Source organism: Nasonia vitripennis, assembly GCF_009193385.2.
Source record: "Nasonia vitripennis strain AsymCx chromosome 1 unlocalized genomic scaffold, Nvit_psr_1.1 chr1_random0003, whole genome shotgun sequence".
Lineage (NCBI taxonomy): Eukaryota > Metazoa > Arthropoda > Insecta > Hymenoptera > Pteromalidae > Nasonia > Nasonia vitripennis.
In genome coordinates this window covers 875,262-901,565 of record NW_022279589.1, presented here as the reverse complement: position 1 = coordinate 901,565, position 26,304 = coordinate 875,262, and the positions used below count along the sequence as shown (strand labels likewise).

Genomic DNA, 26,304 nt, shown 5'->3' with positions numbered 1-26,304 from the left:
TGCTGCTGCGACTGGCGGTGATAGTGTAACACGTCCTGTAAACCACAAATATTTTAAAATGTGCCACTCGTTTAAAAAACAAAACAAAACAAGAGTTTATCCAGAATCATAGAGTTTACTTACGGTTTCGCTCTGCAAGCACACGTAATGGACCTCGATTACGTGTGTAGTCCCAATGGTGACAAGCTTCACACACTTGCCCGGCTAGTCGAACCAGCTCTTCATTTTTCCTATACAGCGGGTAGCACCGGCTTATTTGTCGTGGCCGTGCGTGGCTAAACACTTTTTCCGCGATTTTCAGCAAGCCACGCTCGCTAGCTTGTTTCACGCATTTTTGCCACTTTTTTTGCACAAACAATTTCTCCACGTCATAATTGTTGTCCATTAAATAGTGAACGAGACGCTACACAATTTTTGGAGAGACATTTTTAGCCTCAGACACGGAACGTAGTTTGCACTGCGCAAGCGAAACTCAGAGTGACCACTAGATTTTCCCGAGATCTCGTCAGTAGTAAGAAGGGCCATATAGCGAGACAGACGTTGTTGATTTTCCCCCTCCCCTCGGCTTCGGGGCCTAGGCCGGTATAGCGTATATCCCCCTCTATCTCGTAATCTCTCTCTCGGCCTGGGGGCTGTTATGGCGTAGGTCATTATTGATTTCTCGGGGGCTGATAAGGAGTACCTGTTGCTGAGTAGACTTTGGATAATGCAACAGATATGTCCTTATTTGAGACTGACATGGTGTAGAAGCGCTATATTTGCTTTCCACTTTCATGTGTGTATATGTATCTGTTGTACATATTCAGCATCTCGTTTCTTTTATTCAAATGTTAGTTGTTCTATACGTATGGATGTTTTTGTTTCTATTAACGCTAATTTTCCAGAGAATACATCCATCTTGCTTATTGGCTGATGGCCGTAGAAGGAGGTTTAATAAATGTTGCGGTATAAATGAAGGAAAGGTGTTATGGTAAATAATAATAAAATGTATTTTTTTATAAATTTATTAAAAGTTTATTCAGGAAAAAAAACATAGTATACGCGAGAGGTTAAATTTTTAGGCAACTTTAAAATAATTTCGCACATTTTTTGCGATTAACGGTAAACCGTTTTTATTTATTTTAAAAAAACAACTTACATATAATGGCTGTATGTGATACATTGTAGATCATAATATTGATAATTATTCTTTGTCTTCTTTCGGTGGATAGACATATCTTCACGCGTGATCAGGCCGTCGAAAACGTGGTCGCTGAACGGCACCGTCCACAGCCTACTGGTCACGGTTGTCTCTCAGTCATCGCTCTCGTAGCGCGCTGATTTGCGTCGCCATGCCACATGCGTAACGTTTTCCTGCGCTGCTTTTCGAAACCACGAGTCAGAATATCTTGCGCAGCTGTAACATAAAACAAATATTTTTTTATTAAATTATGTATAAAGAAAAAAATATTAAAAAAAGTTATGGTTACTATGCGGTACAGCATACTTGTAGCATACAGAGGTCGTGCAACAATCTGTACGCCTCTATTCTCGTCACACGTGGTAGGTTTCTTTATCAATACATCCGTCTGTTACGATGCGGATGCTATTGATAAATCTTGATGACGAAAGCGTCATCAAGGGTGGAGTGCATATAGCAGCATTTTCATCTAATATTTTTCGCGCTAAGGCGAACATAAACATGTGACCTATTCTTAAGCACGAGTCCGTTACTGCGGTGTTAATACACGCTACACTCCTGTTGATTGTCCGCTGGAGCGTTTGCACAAATTCTAGTTTCTTGAAGGGCTCCAAGAATTCTAAACTTGACGTGTAAAATGCTTGTGTGCGATGGACACGGTCGGCGCGGTATGTTTGATCTGCGCCCGAAGATAGTCGCTCGTGATGGCGGCGCATTTTCTTGTGTACACGCAGACTATCAGTGTGCTGATTATGCATCAAACCTTCATCTATGCGCAGAATATCTTGAAATATCTGCAATTCTTGGGGCTGCTCCTGCTGTTGTTGCTTCGGCTGCTGTTGTTGCTCCTGCTGTTGCGTCTGCTGCTGCTGCTGTTGCTCCTGTTGTTGCACCTGCTGCTGCTGCTCTGCTTCACAATAAGTCGGTGGAATCAGGGCGAGTATTTCGGCAGTCATGAGATCGACGTCGGCACTATCACTGTTTACTTCGTTGATGACGGTACTGGCAGATATCGCGGGCACGGATTCACGACACTCGTTAGCAGGTGACGATATATCCATCGACTCACCCTCGGCTGGCACTTCCAATAATTCTTGGAACAAATTATCGCCAATTTGCTCAGACCATACATTAGACACTGCACTAGTGGGCTCATTGCCGAACGCTGAACTGTCGCTGTCGGTCACTTCACTCGCGTCGTTACTATCGCTTCGGTCAACACCCGTATCATATCAGGGTCGAAATACGCAGCACATATTTCATGTTCTGGCACATCACTAGTCGTAATAGTCGTAGCAGGCTCTGTTGCAGTCCTGGACTGCAGCAATTCGTGCAGAATGGTGTCCAACTCTTCCGGGTCGTACTGGGCGTCCGTCATAGCGCACACCTGATCGATTAAACTGTTGTCGAAAGAGGCCATTTCTACTTTTTTTTTTCTAAGCTTTGAACGTGGAACTACGTGTCGAACTATACGATTCGGAGAAAAGTTTTTGACCGAATTTCGTCCTTTAAAACACCGTAGCAGAATAACTTTTTATCTCCGAGAAGCTGTGTGCTTTGGAAAAAAAACGGTGGGTCTAAATAATATCGTCGTTATCCTGGCGAAGGGACATCTGTATATTTTTGTATACTCAAGGTGTGCGGCTGTGGAGGTGGTAATATGCTGGTTAAGCCCACGCTAGGATGTTCGTGTTTTCCGAAACATCTTTCACGGAATATATACAAATGCCTCAACGAATGATTATCTATAGGGACCGGCATATGTACGTTATAACTGCATATCGATGGCGGACAACGTCCGTCGTGTATGAGTATACAAGGGGGTAGTGGCGCAATGGCGCTAGCATTGCAGCTGAATGAGTTCTGTATACGCGTGGCGATTTTGGCGGGGGTGTTACAGAAATCCGTTTTTATTTGAATCATTTTCCCTATTACACATAAAAGGCGAAGCACAACGAGAAGTGTGTGTCACTTTTCATGAGTGTCGTGCACGGAAAAGACCTCTTTCATTTACCGTTCATAATGGAAAACTCTACTGAAAATAAGTTTCGCGGTATTATTATACGTGTAGTGGATTTGTTGCAATTAAGCGCAAATCGTACTGCTATCTGGAGAGTGTGCGACTTTGAGTGGCGTCATCGCTTGAGACGCATGAGTTGCGTACATCTGAAAAGAATGTTTCGTTGGATTCTTAGCTGCTGTACTATTCGTGAAATTGCTCGCCTGTATCGCTTGATATCACAGCGGCCGAATTAATTTTACTACGTGATCTACATCAGATGGTTCCTTTGCAGTGTTTAATGACTGAATACGACGAATATGTTGGTAAGTACTCGACTTTGTAATATTATTTTTTTAAATCAACACATTTCTTATAAAATATGTTTTACAGCGCGCGAAAATCTTCTAAGGGAAACGCGCGATGACAACGATCATGGCGATGAAGAAGATGTCCACTTACCGTTGCCTGTTAACAGGGACATATAGCCACGATATGCCACAGAATCTGGCTACACTGGGCATAAAATTTGATCTATTGTGGCCATATTAGCCCCAATTTCCTACGAGGGTACTGGGATTTTTATTACGGGATTATCGATATCTCTCGTGTATTGTATCCAGGTGCATGAGGTGGCCGATGTCAGGGTCCTGGTGATACGCTCAATAGCGTTTGGTGTCTAGAATCAGTTTTTACACTTAGACAATGAAAGCTACGGAGAGCCCTACCTCGATCGCTACATTGTCGACCGCGTGTACCTAGACAGTAAACATAACTGATTTGAACATTTTTGCACTAAAAGTAAGTATGGTGCCCACTGCATGACTTTGCTATCGGTCACCGTAGACCGCATTCATGGCAGATATTGATACTTAGATACAAAAATCGACAGCGCGCAATATATTTAGACAGCCTCGTCATCGAAGACCCTTGGCATCTAGACATCGAGCGTAATCGGCTACCGCGAAACGATATTTGCATGTATGCACGGAAAGTCACGAAATCCACTTCCTGGGCCCCGTAATCAGTGACCCCGAACACTCAGAAAGTTTGTGCAGCGACAGTGCAGCAGCTGTTCAAAAACATACCCTTAAAATCAAGCAGACAATGTAAACACATTAACTCTGCGAAGCTTATAGAAATCTGTGGAAAAGCGATACCTAACTGTATTACACATAATAGCTTGTGCGGCCAACTTCACGGTCCTACCACACTGGAGAAAAAAGTAGAGGTACTGTTTTGAGCATTCCTGATATATATACTCGCTTATTATGAAACGAAACGGCTTTTCTACAAATATTTTTGTTGGAAATCATAGTTTAGCTAATAAAACATACCGATAAGCCAAAAATACTCACAAACAGTAATGATAAGCATTTTTTCTGTATCATGAAAAATCCGAACACCAATATAGAAGTAAATAGTGTCACGGGCGCCGCAGCTTCGTCTGCTTCTCAAACTCGCCTTCGTGGCACTACCGCGCCACTTGATTATGTATCAAAACTGCCCTATACATTAGCAGTCAGATTTACTGTATATTAAAACAATATTTCATTTGTTGGACCTATAAATTTGGTTGGAGGAAGCTACGTGCCAATGAATTGGCAGCGGTTTTTTATTATATATGAAATGAGTACAATAGAATAAATAGAAAATAATAACAAACGTATGTTTTCATTAAAATGCCGATAGCTGAGTAGGTCCCACTTTTCAAGAAATAAAGTGGCTACACAGTTTAATCGTGAGTAAAGCACTATATGCAACACGATAGTAAAGTCGATTATTCCCTCGGGTGATTTACTCACCCGCGGGATTAATCAACGATTTTACTCCCTTGTTGCATAATGTACTATTCTGTCGCCGCTTTCTGCTTTCTTCTAAAGGATTCTTTGTAATAGTAAAATTTTGAGTTTCGTCAAAACTTCTAGAAAATACTTTTTGGCGTGTTCAAATCAAGTATTTTTAGAAAATGTCCGTATGGATGTGTGCGCGCGTGTGTGTGTATGTATGTATACCGTAATATTTTTGGAACTACTTTGTCAATATCAATAAAATTTGACATGCATATATATTTTTGGATTCTAAATTCGGGAAAACAGTTATTTTTTATTTTCTTAACTATATTTTATTATGGCTATTTTTTTTATTTTTGAAATAAATTATTTTGCGTTTTTTTTCAATCATCCCATTGTTACAAACAGTTTAGCTATAATGCATGTAAAAGAGAATAAAAATACCTACTTTTCCTTGTTTAGTGCTCGAGATCGACCGCTTTGGTCATCGGATAAAATGAAAAAGGTGATTTTTTTCAAAATTCATATCTCTAAAAATAAACATCATAGCCTCACGAAAAAAATCATGTCGATGGGTCATGTGTCGAACTATATCTTATTTAAATTTTTAGTGATTTCACTACTTATTTTTTCAATAATAAATCAAAAACTGGATAAAATGAGTTTTTTCTGTGCCTCGATTACAGACGTAAAAAAACCTTGTCGCACTTGAGATTTTAGAAAAATCTAGATATTTTATGTGTTTTGGCTAAGTTCATTGCTCAGCTTTCAAACCCCTATGGTTCTTAAGATATCAAGGTTTCATTTTTTTTTTTGAAAATTTTTTGATTTCTTATATCTCTAAAAAATGTAGTCAAATGCTTCAAAATTTTATTTGGTGATTAACCATAAAAATAGCTATCAGCTGCTAACATTTTAAACGATTTCGTCGAGCGGTTCTCAAGTAGAGAGCTAAAATGTAAAAACCGTTTTATCGAAAATTGCGCGAGCGACCTATCTAATGAACAGCCTGTTGTTTTGATGGTTAGGTTGATTAGGACATTACACATGTAACCATGCGTGAATTTCTGTGAAAAAAAAATTGATGGCAGTTTTCGTATTCTATAATAAAAAATAGAGGGGTCTGCAAACTTTTGGACAATGAACCATCCAAAACTTATGTATTAAATTATGTATCAAAACTGCCCTATACATTAGCAGGCAGATATACTGTATATTAAAACAATATTTCATTTGTTGGACCTATAAATTTAGTTGTAGTAGACTTTTATCGTAATAAGGCATAGAACGCAAAATTTTATCTTTTTTAATAAAGAAATTAAGTATAAATTAATTCTTTATTAGCACTAGTACTCGTATTTCATCATGTTTTATCTTATTTCAGCAAAATACTTGTGCTACGAGTAAAAGCGATAGTAATACCAGACATTTTTCTGGAGATTGTCAACTTAAAAAAAATAGGACAGTGAATGATTATGAATGTAATGGTAATAAAGATGGAAGGTATGACAGTACTACAACAAGAGTTCCTTTACATTCCTCAGACTTGGCAGATGGCCGAGAAAGTCATGCAAGATTCAGACATGGTCTACTCCAATTGATGATTCATACGATTGACCCACTCCACGATGGTCAGTCGAGTGAGGGTATATGTATAAAAAATTGTTTATAATGTTATTGAATGTTGAAATATTTTTTGCTCTTGCAATGAACTATGCGTTGATGCATGCATATTATTAATTGCATCTATGGTGTATATCTATAGAACTTCAATCTCATTGATTAATTTAGTTAAAAAACAACAATTTATAATTTAGTTGTTGTGTTTGTGGTAGTGGTTTCTGGCGAGATAAGCTAAAATTTTGATATATTGTAGTATATAGTCTCCTGATCAAATGTCCTTCTGGAGACAAGCCTGAAAATTGCGTGGTTTTCAAAAAAGTAACGATTTCATGCGCCGATTTTAATGAACGCTAGGGATGCCTAAAGCGCAACTTCTGATTTTTATCGGACGCAATAGGTTATTATTCATCTTACCCAAAAATAATGTGCACTATTTTTTTATATTAGTAACTCGGTCAACTGTTAGATCTAAAAGCCAGAGATAATGCAAGGTAAAAAATATAGTATTTATTTACCCTTTAGCTGAAAGTATGTGGTTACCTGTTTCATTTGGCTTCAGGAAGAGCAACTTTCGTGTCCGGTTTTAATTGTTAGTTGCGTACAACATCCACGATATGTGGTAACTTTCATACTTAACCACTTGACAGATTACCGTGTGATTTTTGTAAAATTAATACCTGTACGAAACTGGTGAAATGAATTATGAATCTTCATCACACGAGGAAAAGTACCAAAGAATTTCGATGAAGAAGCAAGAAAAATCATCAATAGTGAAACATTACCGAAGAAGTCTTCTGAATTGAACCTACTTGTTCACAACATTGCAAGAAGAACATAAAAATGCATTATTAGAAATACAGATAAAAAATTTGATTGTATCTATGTATAGATGTGTTCTTTTATAGATTTTTCAATTTGACCCACGAGATCTTAAAATTTTTAAAAATGAACATTGATAATTTTAACATTCTTTTATCTCAGCGAGCTTATTACAATATTTCAAAAAGAAGCATATTATTTTGTGTACGATAAGAATTTTATCGCGTTTCTAAGATCTGCCAGCGTTGCAACGCAGCTTGATTCGAGAGCTGCTTTACAAACTTCGTATTTACACTTATTTTATCCCTCTACACTCTCCTGTGCGGCACCAGCTTCTCAGATGAGCCTTGCATGTTATTGCAACTGTTTGTTGCAACGCCCGTGGAGGCAGTGTACAGTGGTGCCGAATACGAAAAAAGTGGCCGAAATTCTGGCTTCCCTCGAAAATAACGTGAAAAATAAAGTCATATAATGTATTTTTAAGATCCGTTTGCCTCGGTACACCAGTAATTTTTAGAAATATAGATGCCAAGTAAGCATATAGGCTGCAATAATTTCTTAAAATGAGTTACTATAATGTTTCCGCTTCGCTAATTCCGCTTCGCTCCGCTTCCATAATTTCAAAATAATACAGAAAAAAATAAAATGCTAATTATAGTAAAAAAGGGAGCTTTTACTCTAACTCCAGTATTTAAAAAATAAATGCTCAGGTATAAAGTTATAAAAAGTGGAAAATCAAGAAAATTTTTTAAACGATTTTTTAAAAGTATATAATTTATTTATCTGATCGATTATTTTTACAAAACAGACGGTAAAATAAAAGCATTTCTTTTTTACTATCATTCCACTAACTCACATTTAATACATTGTCTTCACTAGACACGGATTCGTTACTTTGCCTCTACTTTTCGAAATTATGCGCAATCGCTTACTTCGTAACATCGACATGTATTTATAAAAATCGGGGGTGTATCAAGGAAAACTGATTTTGAATATACGGTACGTAACAAATAGTTTTACTGCTCAAACTTCATTTTCTACGCCATTTTTGAGGGAAGATAGAATTTTGGCTACTTTTTTCGTATTCAGCACCACTGTATGATATTCGCGGTAAGGAAGTAGGGAACGCGAGAGAACAACTCGGAAAAATCTATCTACTATTATATTAAAGTGCTTAATGTACCTGTGTGCCGTGAAGCCATTCACGTCATTTCTCAATAACTTAACATCTGAGAGTTACCCTGACACCTGGATATCATCTATGAGGTGGATACAATTTTGGGCCTTAAAATTTTTAGGCCTTAACATTTTTGGGTCGTAAAATTTTTAACCTCAATATTTTTGGGCTTTAAAATTTTTGGGCCTCAAAACTGTTGGGTTATTTTGATTTTCCAGTGTGCCGTGAAGCCATTCACATCTTCTCTCAACGACTGACATATTTAATTTGTTTATTATTACGTATAATTCGTAGCGCATTATTTACATGTTGCGCAAAATAATTACAGCACTTACTTGTAAACGTAATTTATGAGGCAGTAGCCCATTTGGCGTAAATGAATTTAAAAATTCTATTGATAACATATCTTTATTATCATCTTCGCGTGAATTCACACTCAGATACTCTCTTACATCGCCTTGCATCCTATTTGAAATGTTATTATTAATTTTTAGTATATTATTGTCTTTCGGCGCTAAAATTAATCTTTCGAAAAGTTTATTGGCACTATTATTTTTAAAGCAAGTAAAGTTATAATTATGTCCATCTTAAGTTTGTTGTAATATTTTTTATCTCTAATTTTTAATAGCCATTGTCTAAACTCTTTGTCAGAATTACTAACTCTCATATTATCTTTTAAAGTCATTATTTGGAATTTACTCCATAAATGACTATTTATTACACAATTTTCAATGATTTTTGTTCGATTCCCATGTTTGACAACAGGTACACGCTAAACCCTAAAGTACGAAAAGTTGAGATTGTAAAATTTGTACCTTAAAATTTCTAAAAGAGAGATTTTGTACTTTTCAAAAAATCAAATTATTGATTTTAAAATTTGTCAAAATACAGACTGCTGATTTTGTATTTTAAAATTTCTGGCGACTATTTCAAAAGTTCAAAAAAGTGATTTTGTATTTGTGTGACATTTTCAAAGCACTCGCTTATAACTATTATACATAATTCATCATAAATAAATAGAAGACATGTTACAATAAGAGAATAATTTTTTTTCTTTTGTCAAATGAACTTTATAGTAACTTTATAGTAAGAAATTTCAATGTCGCCCCTTTTACGCTAGACGTTAAGGATTACGACTTCTAAAATTACGGAAAATTGAAGGGCAAAACAGATCAGACTTAAGATATTTGGGGTCTATCAACACGAATCTGCTATCGAAATTGTAAAATATATTGTTTAAACAATTTTTTTTAAATAATTTATTGCAAAATTCTCATTTTTTAAACGGTCAAGTCCAAAACAGCAAGGTATATGGAGTTTTTTGGGTCGCTGAACACGAATTTGATACCAGATTTGCAAAATTATTTCTTTCAACAATTTGGTTTATGCAAATTATTGCAAAATTAATTTTTTCACAAAAATTAGTGTTCTACTAGGTATTTTCGAGGTGACTGATTTCGAAACTGATATCAGATTCGCGAAATTATTTGTTTAAACAGTGTTATTTATGCAAATTAATGTAATATTAGATATTTGATAAAAAGGAGTCCACTGTTAGGGATTTTCAGAGTGCCTGATGACAAATCTGGTATCAGATTAGAAAAAAAACTAAAATGCATAAACCTATTAACCCCGACCTTCTCCAATTTAATCATTTATTTAAGCTACACCTTCGCATATCGAAGGAAGGCGAGCAAGAGCGAGAAAAAATCTAAAACCAAAGCTTCGAAACTTACTTACCCCAAGCGCAGAAAAATTCATAATAAAATACGGGGCACATCGAAGGAAGGCGAACCTCGACAAGCTGTATATCTAAATATAAAGCTTCAAAACCAACTTAACCCACGCGCAGCGAGTTCAATAATAAAATACGGGGCGCATCGAAGGAAGGCGAACCTCGACAAGCTGTATATCTAAATCTAATGCTTCAAAACCAACTTAACCTACGCGCAGCGAGTTCAATAATAAAATACGGGGCCCATCGAAGGAAGGCGAACCTTGACAAGCTGTAAATCTAAATCTAAAGCTTCAAAACCAACTTACCCCACGCGCAGCGAGTTCAATAATAAAATACGGGGCCCATCGAAGGAAGGCGAACCTCGACAAGCTGTATATCTAAATCTAAAGCTTGAAAACCAACTTACCCTACGCGCAGCGCGTTCAATAATAAAATACGGGGCCCATCGAAGGAACGCGGGCGAGCGCAAGACAAAAATCTAAAACTAAAGCTTCCAAACTTACTTACCCCACGCGCAGCGAGTTCAATAATAAAATACGGGGCCCATCGAAGGATGGCGAACCTCGACAAGATGTATATCTAAATCTATAGCTTCAAAACCAACTTACCCTACGCACAGCGAGTTAAATAATAAAATACGGGGCCCATCGAAGGAAGGCGAACCTTGACAAGCTGTAAATCTAAATCTAAAGCTTCAAAACCAACTTAACCCACGCGCAGCGAGTTCAATAATAAAATACGGGGCGCATCGGAAGAAGGCAAAACTCGACAAGCTGTATATCTAAATCTAAAGCTTCAAAACCAACTTACCCCAAGCGCAGCGAATTCAATAATAAAATACGGGGCGCATCGAAGGAAGGCGAACCTTGACAAGCTGTAAATCTAAATCTAAAGCTTCAAAACCAACTTACCCCACGCGCAGCGAGTTAAATAATAAAATACGGGGCCCATCGAAGGATGGCGAACCTCGAGAAGCTGTAAATCTAAATCTAAAGCTTCAAAACCAACCTACCCCATGCGCAAGGAGTTCAATAATAAAATACGGGGCACATCGGAGGAAGGCGGACATCGACAAAGTGTAAATCTAAAACTAAAGCTTTAAACCCACCTACCCCACGCGCAGCGAGTTCAATAATAAAATACGGGGCCCATCGAAGGATGGCGAACCTCGAGAAGCTGTAAATCTAAATCTAAAGCTTCAAAACCAACTTACCCTACGCGCAGCGAGTTCAATAATAAAATACGTGGCACATTGAAGGAAGGCGAAACTCGACAAGCTGTAAATCTAAAACTAAAGCTTCAAAACCCACTTATCCACGCGCAGCGAGTTAAATAATAAAATACGGGGCCCATCGAAGGAAGGCGAACTTCGACAAGCTGTATATCTAAATCTAAACCTTGAAAACCAACTTACCCTACGCGCAGCGCGTTCAATAATAAAATACGGGGCCCATCGAAGGAACGCGGGCGAGCGCAAGACAAAAATCTAAAACTAAAGCTTCCAAACTTACTTACCCCAAGCGCAGCGAATTCAATAATAAAATACGGGGCGCATCGAAGGAAGGCGAACCTTGACAAGCTGTAAATCTAAATCTAAAGCTTCAAAACCAACTTACCCCACGCGCAGCAAGTTTCATAATGAAATACGGGGCACATCAGAAGAAGGCAAAACTCGACAAGCTGTATATCTAAATCTAAAGCTTCAAAACCAACTTACCCCAAGCGCAGCGAATTCAATAATAAAATACGGGGCGCATCGAAGGAAGGCGAACCTCGACAAGCTGTATATCTAAAACTAAAGCTTCAAAATCCCCTTACCCACGCGCAGCGCGTTTAATAATAAAATACGGTGCACATCGGAGGAAGGTGGACATCGACAAGCTGTAAATCTAAATCTAAAGCTTCAAAACTAACTTACCCCACGAGCAGCAAGTTTCATAATAAAATACGGGGCACATCGGAAGAAGGCAAACCTCGACAAGCTGTATATCTAAATCTAAAGCTTCAAAACCAACTAACCCCAAGCGCAGCGAATTCAATAATAAAATACGTGGCACATTGAAGGAAGGCGAACCTCGACAAGCTGCAAATCTAAAACTAAAGCTTTAAACCCACCTACCCCACGCGCAGCGAGTTCAATAATAAAATACGGGGCCCATCGAAGGAACGCGGGCGAGCGCAAGACAAAAATCTAAAACTAAAGCTTCCAAACTTACTTACCCCACGCGCAGCGAGTTCAATAATAAAATACGGGGCCCATCGAAGGATGGCGAACCTCGAGAAGCTGTAAATCTAAAACTAAAGCTTCAAAATCCCCTTACCCACGCGCAGCGAGTTGAATAATAAAATACGGGGCGCATCGAAGGAAGGCGAACCTCGACAAGCTGTATATCTAAATCTAATGCTTCAAAACCAACTTAACCTACGGGCAGCGAGTTAAATAATAAAATACGGGGCCCATCGAAGGAAGGCGAACCTCGACAAGCTGCAAATCTAAAACTAAAGCTTCAAAACCAACCTACCCCATGCGCAAGGAGTTCAATAATAAAATACGGGGCACATCGGAGGAAGGCGGACATCGACAAAGTGTAAATCTAAAACTAAAGCTTTAAACCCACCTACCCCACGCGCAGCGAGTTCAATAATAAAATACGGGGCCCATCGAAGGATGGCGAACCTCGAGAAGCTGTAAATCTAAATCTAAAGCTTCAAAACCAACTTACCCTACGCGCAGCGAGTTCAATAATAAAATACGTGGCACATTGAAGGAAGGCGAAACTCGACAAGCTGTAAATCTAAAACTAAAGCTTCAAAACCCACTTATCCACGCGCAGCGAGTTAAATAATAAAATACGGGGCCCATCGAAGGAAGGCGAACTTCGACAAGCTGTATATCTAAATCTAAACCTTGAAAACCAACTTACCCTACGCGCAGCGCGTTCAATAATAAAATACGGGGCCCATCGAAGGAACGCGGGCGAGCGCAAGACAAAAATCTAAAACTAAAGCTTCCAAACTTACTTACCCCACGCGCAGCGAGTTCAATAATAAAGTACGGGGCCCATCGAAGGATGGCGAACCTCAACAAGATGTATATCTAAATCTATAGCTTCAAAACCAACTTACCCTACGCACAGCGAGTTAAATAATAAAATACGGGGCCCATCGAAGGAAGGCGAACCTTGACAAGCTGTAAATCTAAATCTAAAGCTTCAAAACCAACTTAACCCACGCGCAGCGAGTTCAATAATAAAATACGGGGCGCATCGGAAGAAGGCAAAACTCGACAAGCTGTATATCTAAATCTAAAGCTTCAAAACCAACTTAACCTACGGGCAGCGAGTTTCATAATGAAATACGGGGCACATCAGAAGAAGGCAAAACTCGACAAGCTGTATATCTAAATCTAAAGCTTCAAAACCAACTTACCCCAAGCGCAGCGAATTCAATAATAAAATACGGGGCGCATCGAAGGAAGGCGAACCTCGACAAGCTGTATATCTAAAACTAAAGCTTCAAAATCCCCTTACCCACGCGCAGCGCGTTTAATAATAAAATACGGGGCACATCGGAGGAAGGCGGACATCGACAAGCTGTAAATCTAAATCTAAAGCTTCAAAACTAACTTACCCCACGAGCAGCAAGTTTCATAATAAAATACGGGGCACATCGGAAGAAGGCAAACCCCGACAAGCTGTATATCTAAATCTAAAGCTTCAAAACCAACTAACCCCAAGCGCAGCGAATTCAATAATAAAATACGTGGCACATTGAAGGAAGGCGAACCTCGACAAGCTGCAAATCTAAAACTAAAGCTTCAAAACCCACTTACGCACGCGCAGCGCGTTGAATAATAAAATACGGGGCACATCGGAGGAAGGCGGACATCGACAAAGTGTAAATCTAAAACTAAAGCTTTAAACCCACCTACCCCACGCGCAGCGAGTTCAATAATAAAATACGGGGCCCATCGAAGGAACGCGGGCGAGCGCAAGACAAAAATCTAAAACTAAAGCTTCCAAACTTACTTACCCCACGCGCAGCGAGTTCAATAATAAAATACGGGGCCCATCGAAGGATGGCGAACCTCGAGAAGCTGTAAATCTAAATCTAAAGCTTCAAAACCAACTTAACCTACGGGCAGCGAGTTAAATAATAAAATACGGGGCCCATCGAAGGAAGGCGAACCTCGACAAGCTGCAAATCTAAAACTAAAGCTTCAAAACCAACCTACCCCATGCGCAAGGAGTTCAATAATAAAATACGGGGCACATCGGAGGAAGGCGGACATCGACAAAGTGTAAATCTAAAACTAAAGCTTTAAACCCACCTACCCCACGCGCAGCGAGTTCAATAATAAAATACGGGGCCCATCGAAGGATGGCGAACCTCGAGAAGCTGTAAATCTAAATCTAAAGCTTCAAAACCAACTTACCCTACGCGCAGCGAGTTCAATAATAAAATACGTGGCACATTGAAGGAAGGCGAAACTCGACAAGCTGTAAATCTAAAACTAAAGCTTCAAAACCCACTTATCCACGCGCAGCGAGTTAAATAATAAAATACGGGGCCCATCGAAGGAAGGCGAACCTCGACAAGCTGTATATCTAAATCTAAACCTCGAAAACCAACTTACCCTACGCGCAGCGCGTTCAATAATAAAATACGGGGCCCATCGAAGGAACGCGGGCGAGCGCAAGACAAAAATCTAAAACTAAAGCTTCCAAACTTACTTACCCCACGCGCAGCGAGTTCAATAATAAAATACGGGGCCCATCGAAGGATGGCGTACCTCGACAAGATGTATATCTAAATCTATAGCTTCAAAACCAACTTACCCTACGCACAGCGAGTTAAATAATAAAATACGGGGCCCATCGAAGGAAGGCGAACCTTGACAAGCTGTAAATCTAAATCTAAAGCTTCAAAACCAACTTAACCCACGCGCAGCGAGTTCAATAATAAAATACGGGGCGCATCGGAAGAAGGCAAAACTCGACAAGCTGTATATCTAAATCTAAAGCTTCAAAACCAACTTAACCTACGGGCAGCGAGTTTCATAATGAAATACGGGGCACATCAGAAGAAGGCAAAACTCGACAAGCTGTATATCTAAATCTAAAGCTTCAAAACCAACTTACCCCAAGCGCAGCGAATTCAATAATAAAATACGGGGCGCATCGAAGGAAGGCGAACCTCGACAAGCTGTATATCTAAAACTAAAGCTTCAAAATCCCCTTACCCACGCGCAGCGCGTTTAATAATAAAATACGGGGCACATCGGAGGAAGGCGGACATCGACAAGCTGTAAATCTAAATCTAAAGCTTCAAAACTAACTTACCCCACGAGCAGCAAGTTTCATAATAAAATACGGGGCACATCGGAAGAAGGCAAACCTCGAGAAGCTGTAAATCTAAATCTAAAGCTTCAAAACCAACTTACCGTACGCGCAGCGCGTTCAATAATAAAATACGGGGCCCATCGAAGGAACGCGGGCGAGCGCAAGACAAAAATCTAAAACTAAAGCTTCCAAACTTACTTAAACCACGCGCAGCGAGTTCAATAATAAAATACGGGGCCCATCGAAGGATGGCGAACCTCGAGAAGCTGTAAATCTAAATCTAAAGCTTCAAAACCAACTTACCGTACGCGCAGCGAGTTCAATAATAAAATACGTGGCACATTGAAGGAAGGCGAACCTCGACAAGCTGTAAATCTAAAACTATAGCTTCAAAACCCACTTACCCACGCGCAGCGCGTTCAATAATAAAATACGGGGCCCATCGAAGGAACGCGGGCAAGCGCTAGACAAAAATCTAAAACTAAAGCTTCCAAACTTACTTACCCCACGCGCAGCGAGTTCAATAATAAAATACGGGGCCCATCGAAGGATGGCGAACCTCGAGGAGCTGTAAATCTAAAATTAAATCTTTAAATCCACCTACTCCACGAGCAGCGGGTTCAATCATAAAATTCGTGGCACATCGATGAAAGGTGAAACTCGACAAACTGTAAATCTAAAAGTAAAGCTTCAAAACCAAGTTACCCCACGCGCAGCAAGGTTCGTAATAAAATACGGGGCACATAGAAGAAAGGCGAACCTCGACAATCAGTAAATCTAAAACTAAAGCTTGAAACCCACCTAACCCACGCGCAGCGAGTTCAATAATAAATAATTTAATAAAACCAAAGCTTCGAAACTTACTTACCCCACACGCAGCGAGTTCAATAATAAAATACGTGGCACATCGGAGGGAAGGCAAGCGAATGCGAGAAAAAAAGTCGAAACCAAAGCTACCCAAACCTACCTACCCCACGGGCAGCAAGTTTCACAATAAAATATGGGCCCATCGGAGGAAGCCGAAACTCGACAAGCTGTAAATCTAAAACTACAGCTTTAAACCCACCTAACCCAAGTGCAGCGAGTTCAATAATAAATAAATTAATAAAACCAACGCTTCCAAACTTACTTACCCCACACGCAGCGAGTTCAATAATAAAATACGTGGCACATCGGAGGGAAGGCGAGCGAATGCGAGATTGATAATAAAATACGGGGCACATAGAAGAAAAGCGAGCAAGAGCGACAAAAATCTAAAACTTGAAGGAGAGCGAACCTCGACAAGCTGTAAATCTAAAACTAAAGCTTTAAACCCACCTACTCCACGCGCAGCGAGTTCAATAATAAATTACGGGGCCCATCGAAGGAAGGCGAACCTCGACAAGCTGTAAATCTAAAACTAAAGCTTTAAACCCAGCTACCCCACGCGCAGCGAAATTGATAATAAAATACGGGACACATAGAAGAAAAGCGAGCAAGAGCGACAAAAATCTAAAACTAAATCTTCCAAACTTACTTACCCCACGCGCAGCAAGTTTCGTAATAAAATACGGGGCACATAGAATAAAGGCGAACCTCGACAATCTGTAAATCTAAAACTAAAGCTTTAAGCCCACCTAACCCACGCGCAGCGAGTTCAATAATAAATAAATTAATAAAACCAAAGCTTCCAAACTTACTTGCCCCACACGCAGCGAGTTCAATAATAAAATGCGTGGCACATCGAAGGAAGGCAAAACTCGACAAGCTGTAAATCTAAAACTACAGCTTTAAACCCACCTAACCCAAGTGCAGCGAATTCAATAATAACATACGTGGCACATCAGAGGGAAGGCGAGCGAATGCGAGATTGATAATAAAATACGGGGCACATAGAAGAAAAGCGAGCAAGAGCGACAAAAATCTAAAACTTGAAGGAGAGCGAACCTCGACAAGCTGTAAATCTAAAACTAAAGCTTTAAACCCACCTACTCCACGCGCAGCTTGTTCAATAATAAAATACGGGGCCCATCGAAGGAAGGCGAACCTCGACAAGCTATAAATCTATAAATAAAGCTTTAAATCCAACTACCCCTCGCGAAGCGAGGTCATTAATAAAATGCGGGGCACATAGAATAAAGGCGAACCTCGACAATCTGTAAATCTAAAACTAAAGCTTTAAACCCACCTACCCTACGCGCAGCGAGTTCAATAATAAAATACGGGGCCCATTGAAGGAAGGCGAACCTCGACAAGCTGTAAATCTAAAACTAAAGCTTTAAACCCACATACCCCACGCGCAGCGAGTTCAATAATAAAATACGGGGCACATAGAAGAAAGGCGAACCTCGACAATCTGTAAATCTAAAACTAAAGCTTTAAACCCACCTACCCTACGCGCAGCGAGTTCAATAATAAAATACGGGGCCCATTGAAGGAAGGCGAACCTCGACAAGCTGTAAATCTAAAACTAAAGCTTGAAACCCACCTAACCCACGCGCAGCGAGTTCAATAATAAATAATTTAATAAAACCAAAGCTTCGAAACTTACTTACCCCACACGCAGCGAGTTCAATAATAAAATACGTGGCACATCGGAGGGAAGGCAAGCGAATGCGAGAAAAAAAGTCGAAACCAAAGCTACCCAAACCAACCTACCCCAAGCGCAGCGAGTTCAATAATAAAATACGTGACACAACGAAGGAAAGCGAACCTCGACATGCTGTAAATCTAAAACTAAATCTTTAAACCCACCTACTCCACGCGCAGCGAGTTCAATCATAAAATGCGTGGCATATCGATGAAAGGCGAAACTCGACAAACTGTAAATCTAAAAGTAAAGCTTCAAAACCAAGTTACCCCACGCGCAGCAAGGTTCACAATAAAATACGGGCCACATCGGAGGAAGGCGAAACTCGACAAGCTGCAAATCTAAAACTAAAGCTTTAAACCCACCTAACCCACGCGCAGCGAGTTCAATAATAAATAAATTAATAAAACCAACGATTCCAAACTTACTTACCCCACACGCAGCGAGTTCAATAATAAAATACGTGGCACATAGAAGAAAAGCGAGCAAGAGCGACAAAAATCTAAAACTTGAAGGAAGGCGAACCTCGACATGCTGTAAATCTAAAACTAAATCTTTAAACCCACCTACTCCACGCGCAGCGGGTTCAATCATAAAATTCGTGGCACATCGATGAAAGGCGAAACTCGACAAACTGTAAATCTAAAAGTAAAGCTTCAAAACCAAGTTACCCCACGCGCAGCAAGGTTCGTAATAAAATACGGGGCCCATCGAAGGAAGGTGAACCTCGACAAGCTGTAAATCTAAAACTAATGCTTTAAACCCATCTACCCCACGCGCAGCGAGTTCAATAATAAAATACGGGGCCCATCGGAGGAAGGCGAACCTCGACAATCTGTAAAGCTAAAACTAAAGCTTTAAACACACCTACCCAACACGCAGCGAGTTCAATTATAAATTAATTAATAAAACCGAAGCTTTCAAACTTACTTACCCCACACGCAGCGAGTTCAATTATAAATTAATAAATAAAACCGAAGCTTTCAAACTTACTTACCCCACACGCAGCGAGTTCAATAATAAAATACGTGGCACATCGGAGGGAAGGCGAGCGAATGCGAGAATAAAAGTCGAAACCAAAGCTACCCAAACCAACCTACCCCACGCGCAGCGAGTTCAATAATAAAATACGTGCCACATCGGAGGGAAGGCGAGCGAATGCGAGATTGATAATAAAATACGGGGCACATAGAAGAAAAGCGAGCAAGAGCGACAAAAATCTAAAACTTGAAGGAAGGCGAACCTCGACAAGCTGTAAATCTAAAACTAAAGCTTTAAACCCACCTACTCCACGCGCAGCTTGTTCAATAATAAATTACGGGGCCCATCGAAGGAAGGCGAACCTCGCCAAGCTGTAAATCTAAAACTAAAGCTTTAAACCCACCTACCCCAAGCGCAGCGAAATTGATAATAAAATACGGGACACATAGAAGAAAAGCGAGCAAGAGCGACAAAAATCTAAAACTAAATCTTCCAAACTTACTTACCCCACGCGCAGCAAGTTTCGTAATAAAATACGGGGCACATAGAATAAAGGCGAACCTCGACAATCTGTAAATCTAAAACTAAAGCTTTAAACCCACCTAACCCACGCGCAGCGAGTTCAATAATAAATAAATTAATAAAACCAAAGCTTCCAAACTTACTTGCCCCACACGCAGCGAGTTCAATAATAAAATGCGTGGCACATCGAAGGAAGGCAAAACTCGACAAGCTGTAAATCTAAAACTACAGCTTTAAACCCACCTAACCCAAGTGCAGCGAGTTCAATCATAAAATGCGTGGCACATCGATGAAAGGCGAAACTCGACAAACTGTAAATCTAAAAGTAAAGCTTCAAAACCAAGTTACCCCACGCGCAGCAAGGTTCACAATAAAATACGGGCCACATCGGAGGAAGGCGAAACTCGACAAGCTGCAAATCTAAAACTAAAGCTTTAAACCCACCTACCCCACGCGCAGCGAGTTCAATAATAAAATACGTGCCACATCGGAGGGAAGGCGAGCGAATGCGAGATTGATAATAAAATACGGAGCACATAGAAGAAAAGCGAGCAAGAGCGACAAAAATCTAAAACTTGAAGGAAGGCGAACCTCGACAAGCTGTAAATCTAAAACTAAAGCTTTAAACCCACCTACTCCACGCGCAGCTTGTTCAATAATAAATTACGGGGCCCATCGAAGGAAGGCGAACCTCGACAAGCTGTAAATCTAAAACTAAAGCTTTAAACCCACCTACCCCACGCGCAGCGAAATTGATAATAAAATACGGGACACATAGAAGAAAAGCGAGCAAGAGCGACAAAAATCTAAAACTAAATCTTCCAAACTTACTTACCCCACGCGCAGCAAGTTTCGTAATAAAATACGGGGCACATAGAATAAAGGCGAACCTCGACAATCTGTAAATCTAAAACTAAAGCTTTAAACCCACCTAACCCACGCGCAGCGAGTTCAATAATAAATAAATTAATAAAACCAAAGCTTCCAAACTTACTTGCCACACACGCAGCGAGTTCAATAATAAAATGCGTGGCACATCGAAGGAAGGCAAAACTCGACAAGCTGTAAATCTAAAACTACAGCTTTAAACCCACCTAACCCAAGTGCAGCGAATTCAATAATAACATACGTGGCACATCAGAGGGAAGGCGAGCGAATGCGAGATTGATAATAAAATACGGGGCACATAGAAGAAAAGCGAGCAAGAGCGACAAAAATCTAAAACTTGAAGGAGAGCGAACCTCGACAAGCTGTAAATCTAAAACTAAAGCTTTAAACCCACCTACTCCACGCGCAGCTTGTTCAATAATAAAATACGGGGCCCATCGAAGGAAGGCGAACCTCGACAAGCTATAAATCTATAAATAAAGCTTTAAATCCAACTACCCCTCGCGAAGCGAGGTCATTAATAAAATGCGGGGCACATAGAATAAAGGCGAACCTCGACAATCTGTAAATCTAAAACTAAAGCTTTAAACCCACCTACCCTACGCGCAGCGAGTTCAATAATAAAATACGGGGCCCATTGAAGGAAGGCGAACCTCGACAAGCTGTAAATCTAAAACTAAAGCTTTAAACCCACATACCCCACGCGCAGCGAGTTCAATAATAAAATACGGGGCACATAGAAGAAAGGCGAACCTCGACAATCTGTAAATCTAAAACTAAAGCTTGAAACCCACCTAACCCACGCGCAGCGAGTTCAATAATAAATAATTTAATAAAACCAAAGCTTCGAAACTTACTTACCCCACACGCAGCGAGTTCAATAATAAAATACGTGGCACATCGGAGGGAAGGCAAGCGAATGCGAGAAAAAAAGTCGAAACCAAAGCTACCCAAACCTACCTACCCCACGGGCAGCAAGTTTCACAATAAAATATGGGCCCATCGGAGGAAGCCGAAACTCGACAAGCTGTAAATCTAAAACTACAGCTTTAAACCCACCTAACCCAAGTGCAGCGAATTCAATAATAACATACGTGGCACATCAGAGGGAAGGCGAGCGAAAGCGAGATAAAATTTCGAAACCAAAGCTACCCAAACCAACCTACCCCAAGCGCAGCGAGTTCAATAATAAAATACGTGACACAACGAAGGAAAGCGAACCTCGACATGCTGTAAATCTAAAACTAAATCTTTAAACCCACCTACTCCACGCGCAGCGGGTTCAATCATAAAATTCGTGGCACATCGATGAAAGGCGAAACTCGACAAACTGTAAATCTAAAAGTAAAGCTTCAAAACCAAGTTACCCCACGCGCAGCAAGGTTCGTAATAAAATACGGGGCACATAGAAGAAAGGCGAACCTCGACAATCTGTAAATCTAAAATTAAAGCTTGAAACCCACCTAACCCACGCGCAGCGAGTTCAATAATAAATAAATTAATAAAACCAAAGCTTCCAAACTTACTTACCCCACACGCAGCGAATTCAATAATAAAATACGTGGCACATCGGAGGCAAGGCGAGCGAATGCGAGAAAAAAAGTCGAAACCAAAGCTACCCAAACCTACCTACCCCACGGGCAGCAAGTTTCACAATAAAATATGGGCCCATCGGAGGAAGCCGAAACTCGACAAGCTGTAAATCTAAAACTACAGCTTTAAACCCACCTAACCCAAGTGCAGCGAATTCAATAATAACATACGTGGCACATCAGAGGGAAGGCGAGCGAAAGCGAGATAAAATTTCGAAACCAAAGCTACCCAAACCAACCTACCCCAAGCGCAGCGAGTTCAATAATAAAATACGTGACACAACGAAGGAAAGCGAACCTCGACATGCTGTAAATCTAAAACTAAATCTTTAAACCCACCTACTCCACGCGCAGCGAGTTCAATCATAAAATGCGTGGCATATCGATGAAAGGCGAAACTCGACAAACTGTAAATCTAAAAGTAAAGCTTCAAAACCAAGTTACCCCACGCGCAGCAAGGTTCACAATAAAATACGGGCCACATCGGAGGAAGGCGAAACTCGACAAGCTGCAAATCTAAAACTAAAGCTTTAAACCCACCTAACCCACGCGCAGCGAGTTCAATAATAAATAAATTAATAAAACCAACGATTCCAAACTTACTTACCCCACACGCAGCGAGTTCAATAATAAAATACGTGGCACATAGAAGAAAAGCGAGCAAGAGCGACAAAAATCTAAAACTTGAAGGAAGGCGAACCTCGACATGCTGTAAATCTAAAACTAAATCTTTAAACCCACCTACTCCACGCGCAGCGGGTTCAATCATAAAATTCGTGGCACATCGATGAAAGGCGAAACTCGACAAACTGTAAATCTAAAAGTAAAGCTTCAAAACCAAGTTACCCCACGCGCAGCAAGGTTCGTAATAAAATACGGGGCCCATCGAAGGAAGGTGAACCTCGACAAGCTGTAAATCTAAAACTAATGCTTTAAACCCATCTACCCCACGCGCAGCGAGTTCAATAATAAAATACGGGGCCCATCGGAGGAAGGCGAACCTCGACAATCTGTAAAGCTAAAACTAAAGCTTTAAACACACCTACCCAACACGCAGCGAGTTCAATTATAAATTAATTAATAAAACCGAAGCTTTCAAACTTACTTACCCCACACGCAGCGAGTTCAATTATAAATTAATAAATAAAACCGAAGCTTTCAAACTTACTTACCCCACACGCAGCGAGTTCAATAATAAAATACGTGGCACATCGGAGGGAAGGCGAGCGAATGCGAGAATAAAAGTCGAAACCAAAGCTACCCAAACCAACCTACCCCACGCGCAGCGAGTTCAATAATAAAATACGTGCCACATCGGAGGGAAGGCGAGCGAATGCGAGATTGATAATAAAATACGGGGCACATAGAAGACAAGCGAGCAAGAGCGACAAAAATCTAAAACTTGAAGGAAGGCGAACCTCGACAAGCTGTAAATCTAAAACTAAAGCTTTAAACCCACCTACTCCACGCGCAGCTTGTTCAATAATAAATTACGGGGCCCATCGAAGGAAGGCGAACCTCGCCAAGCTGTAAATCTAAAACTAAAGCTTTAAACCCACCTACCCCAAGCGCAGCGAAATTGATAATAAAATACGGGACACATAGAAGAAAAGCGAGCAAGAGCGACAAAAATCTAAAACTAAATCTTCCAAACTTACTTACCCCACGCGCAGCAAGTTTCGTAATAAAATACGGGGCACATAGAATAAAGGCGAACCTCGACAATCTGTAAATCTAAAACTAAAGCTTTAAACCCACCTAACCCACGCGCAGCGAGTTCAATAATAAATAAATTAATAAAACCAAAGCTTCCAAACTTACTTGCCCCACACGCAGCGAGTTCAATAATAAAATGCGTGGCACATCGAAGGAAGGCAAAACTCGACAAGCTGTAAATCTAAAACTACAGCTTTAAACCCACCTAACCCAAGTGCAGCGAGTTCAATCATAAAATGCGTGGCACATCGATGAAAGGCGAAACTCGACAAACTGTAAATCTAAAAGTAAAGCTTCAAAACCAAGTTACCCCACGCGCAGCAAGGTTCACAATAAAATACGGGCCACATCGGAGGAAGGCGAAACTCGACAAGCTGCAAATCTAAAACTAAAGCTTTAAACCCACCTACCCCACGCGCAGCGAGTTCAATAATAAAATACGTGCCACATCGGAGGGAAGGCGAGCGAATGCGAGATTGATAATAAAATACGGAGCACATAGAAGAAAAGCGAGCAAGAGCGACAAAAATCTAAAACTTGAAGGAAGGCGAACCTCGACAAGCTGTAAATCTAAAACTAAAGCTTTAAACCCACCTACTCCACGCGCAGCTTGTTCAATAATAAATTACGGGGCCCATCGAAGGAAGGCGAACCTCGACAAGCTGTAAATCTAAAACTAAAGCTTTAAACCCACCTACCCCACGCGCAGCGAAATTGAAAATAAAATACGGGACACATAGAAGAAAAGCGAGCAAGAGCGACAAAAATCTAAAACTAAATCTTCCAAACTTACTTACCCCACGCGCAGCAAGTTTCGTAATAAAATACGGGGCACATAGAATAAAGGCGAACCTCGACAATCTGTAAATCTAAAACTAAAGCTTTAAACCCACCTAACCCACGCGCAGCGAGTTCAATAATAAATAAATTAATAAAACCAAAGCTTCCAAACTTACTTGCCCCACACGCAGCGAGTTCAATAATAAAATGCGTGGCACATCGAAGGAAGGCAAAACTCGACAAGCTGTAAATCTAAAACTACAGCTGTAAACCCACCTAACCCAAGTGCAGCGAGTTCAATCATAAAATGCGTGGCACATCGATGAAAGGCGAAACTCGACAAACTGTAAATCTAAAAGTAAAGCTTCAAAACCAAGTTACCCCACGCGCAGCAAGGTTCACAATAAAATACGGGCCACATCGGAGGAAGGCGAAACTCGACAAGCTGCAAATCTAAAACTAAAGCTTTAAACCCACCTACCCCACGCGCAGCGAGTTCAATAATAAAATACGTGCCACATCGGAGGGAAGGCGAGCGAATGCGAGATTGATAATAAAATACGGAGCACATAGAAGAAAAGCGAGCAAGAGCGACAAAAATCTAAAACTTGAAGGAAGGCGAACCTCGACAAGCTGTAAATCTAAAACTAAAGCTTTAAACCCACCTACTCCACGCGCAGCTTGTTCAATAATAAATTACGGGGCCCATCGAAGGAAGGCGAACCTCGACAAACTGTAAATCTAAAACTAAAGCTTTAAACCCACCTACCCCACGCGCAGCGAAATTGATAATAAAATACGGGACACATAGAAGAAAAGCGAGCAAGAGCGACAAAAATCTAAAACTAAATCTTCCAAACTTACTTACCCCACGCGCAGCAAGTTTCGTAATAAAATACGGGGCACATAGAATAAAGGCGAACCTCGACAATCTGTAAATCTAAAACTAAAGCTTTAAACCCACCTAACGCACGCGCAGCGAGTTCAATAATAAATAAATTAATAAAACCAAAGCTTCCAAACTTACTTGCCCCACACGCAGCGAGTTCAATAATAAAATGCGTGGCACATCGAAGGAAGGCAAAACTCGACAAGCTGTAATTCTAAAACTACAGCTTTAAACCCACCTAACCCAAGTGCAGCGAATTCAATAATAACATACGTGGCACATCAGAGGGAAGGCGAGCGAAAGCGAGATAAAATTTCGAAACCAAAGCTACCCAAACCAACCTACCGCAAGCGCAGCGAGTTCAATAATAAAATACGTGACACAACGAAGGAAGGCGAACCTCGACATGCTGTAAATCTAAAACTAAATCTTTAAACCCACCTACTCCACGCGCAGCGAGTTCAATCATAAAATGCGTGGCATATCGATGAAAGGCGAAACTCGACAAACTGTAAATCTAAAAGTAAAGCTTCAAAACCAAGTTACCCCACGCGCAGCAAGGTTCACAATAAAATACGGGCCACATCGGAGGAAGGCGAAACTCGACAAGCTGCAAATCTAAAACTAAAGCTTTAAACCCACCTACCCCACGCTCAGCAACTTCAATAATAAAATGCGGGGCACATAGAATAAAGG

At 40.5% G+C, this 26,304-nt stretch overlaps 1 protein-coding gene across 9 annotated transcripts in view; it reads left to right on the top strand.

Annotated features, from left to right (window-relative positions):
• The window catches only part of LOC100115682 (sodium/potassium/calcium exchanger Nckx30C), a 570,283-nt gene that overhangs the window by 44,949 nt on the left and 499,030 nt on the right, over positions 1–26,304 (top strand). For 6 of the 9 annotated variants that reach the window (XR_004345111.1, XM_031929495.1, XM_031929529.2 and 3 more), the window contains exon 3: positions 6,357–6,618. Coding sequence is in view for 8 of the 9 variants with exons in the window: in XM_031929495.1 (XP_031785355.1) it covers positions 6,357–6,618 (262 nt within the window). In the remaining variant the exon portion in view is untranslated. The remainder of the gene's footprint in view (positions 1–6,356; positions 6,619–26,304) is intronic. The other 3 variants (XM_031929636.1, XM_032601244.1, XM_031929593.1) reach the window with 2 other exon arrangements.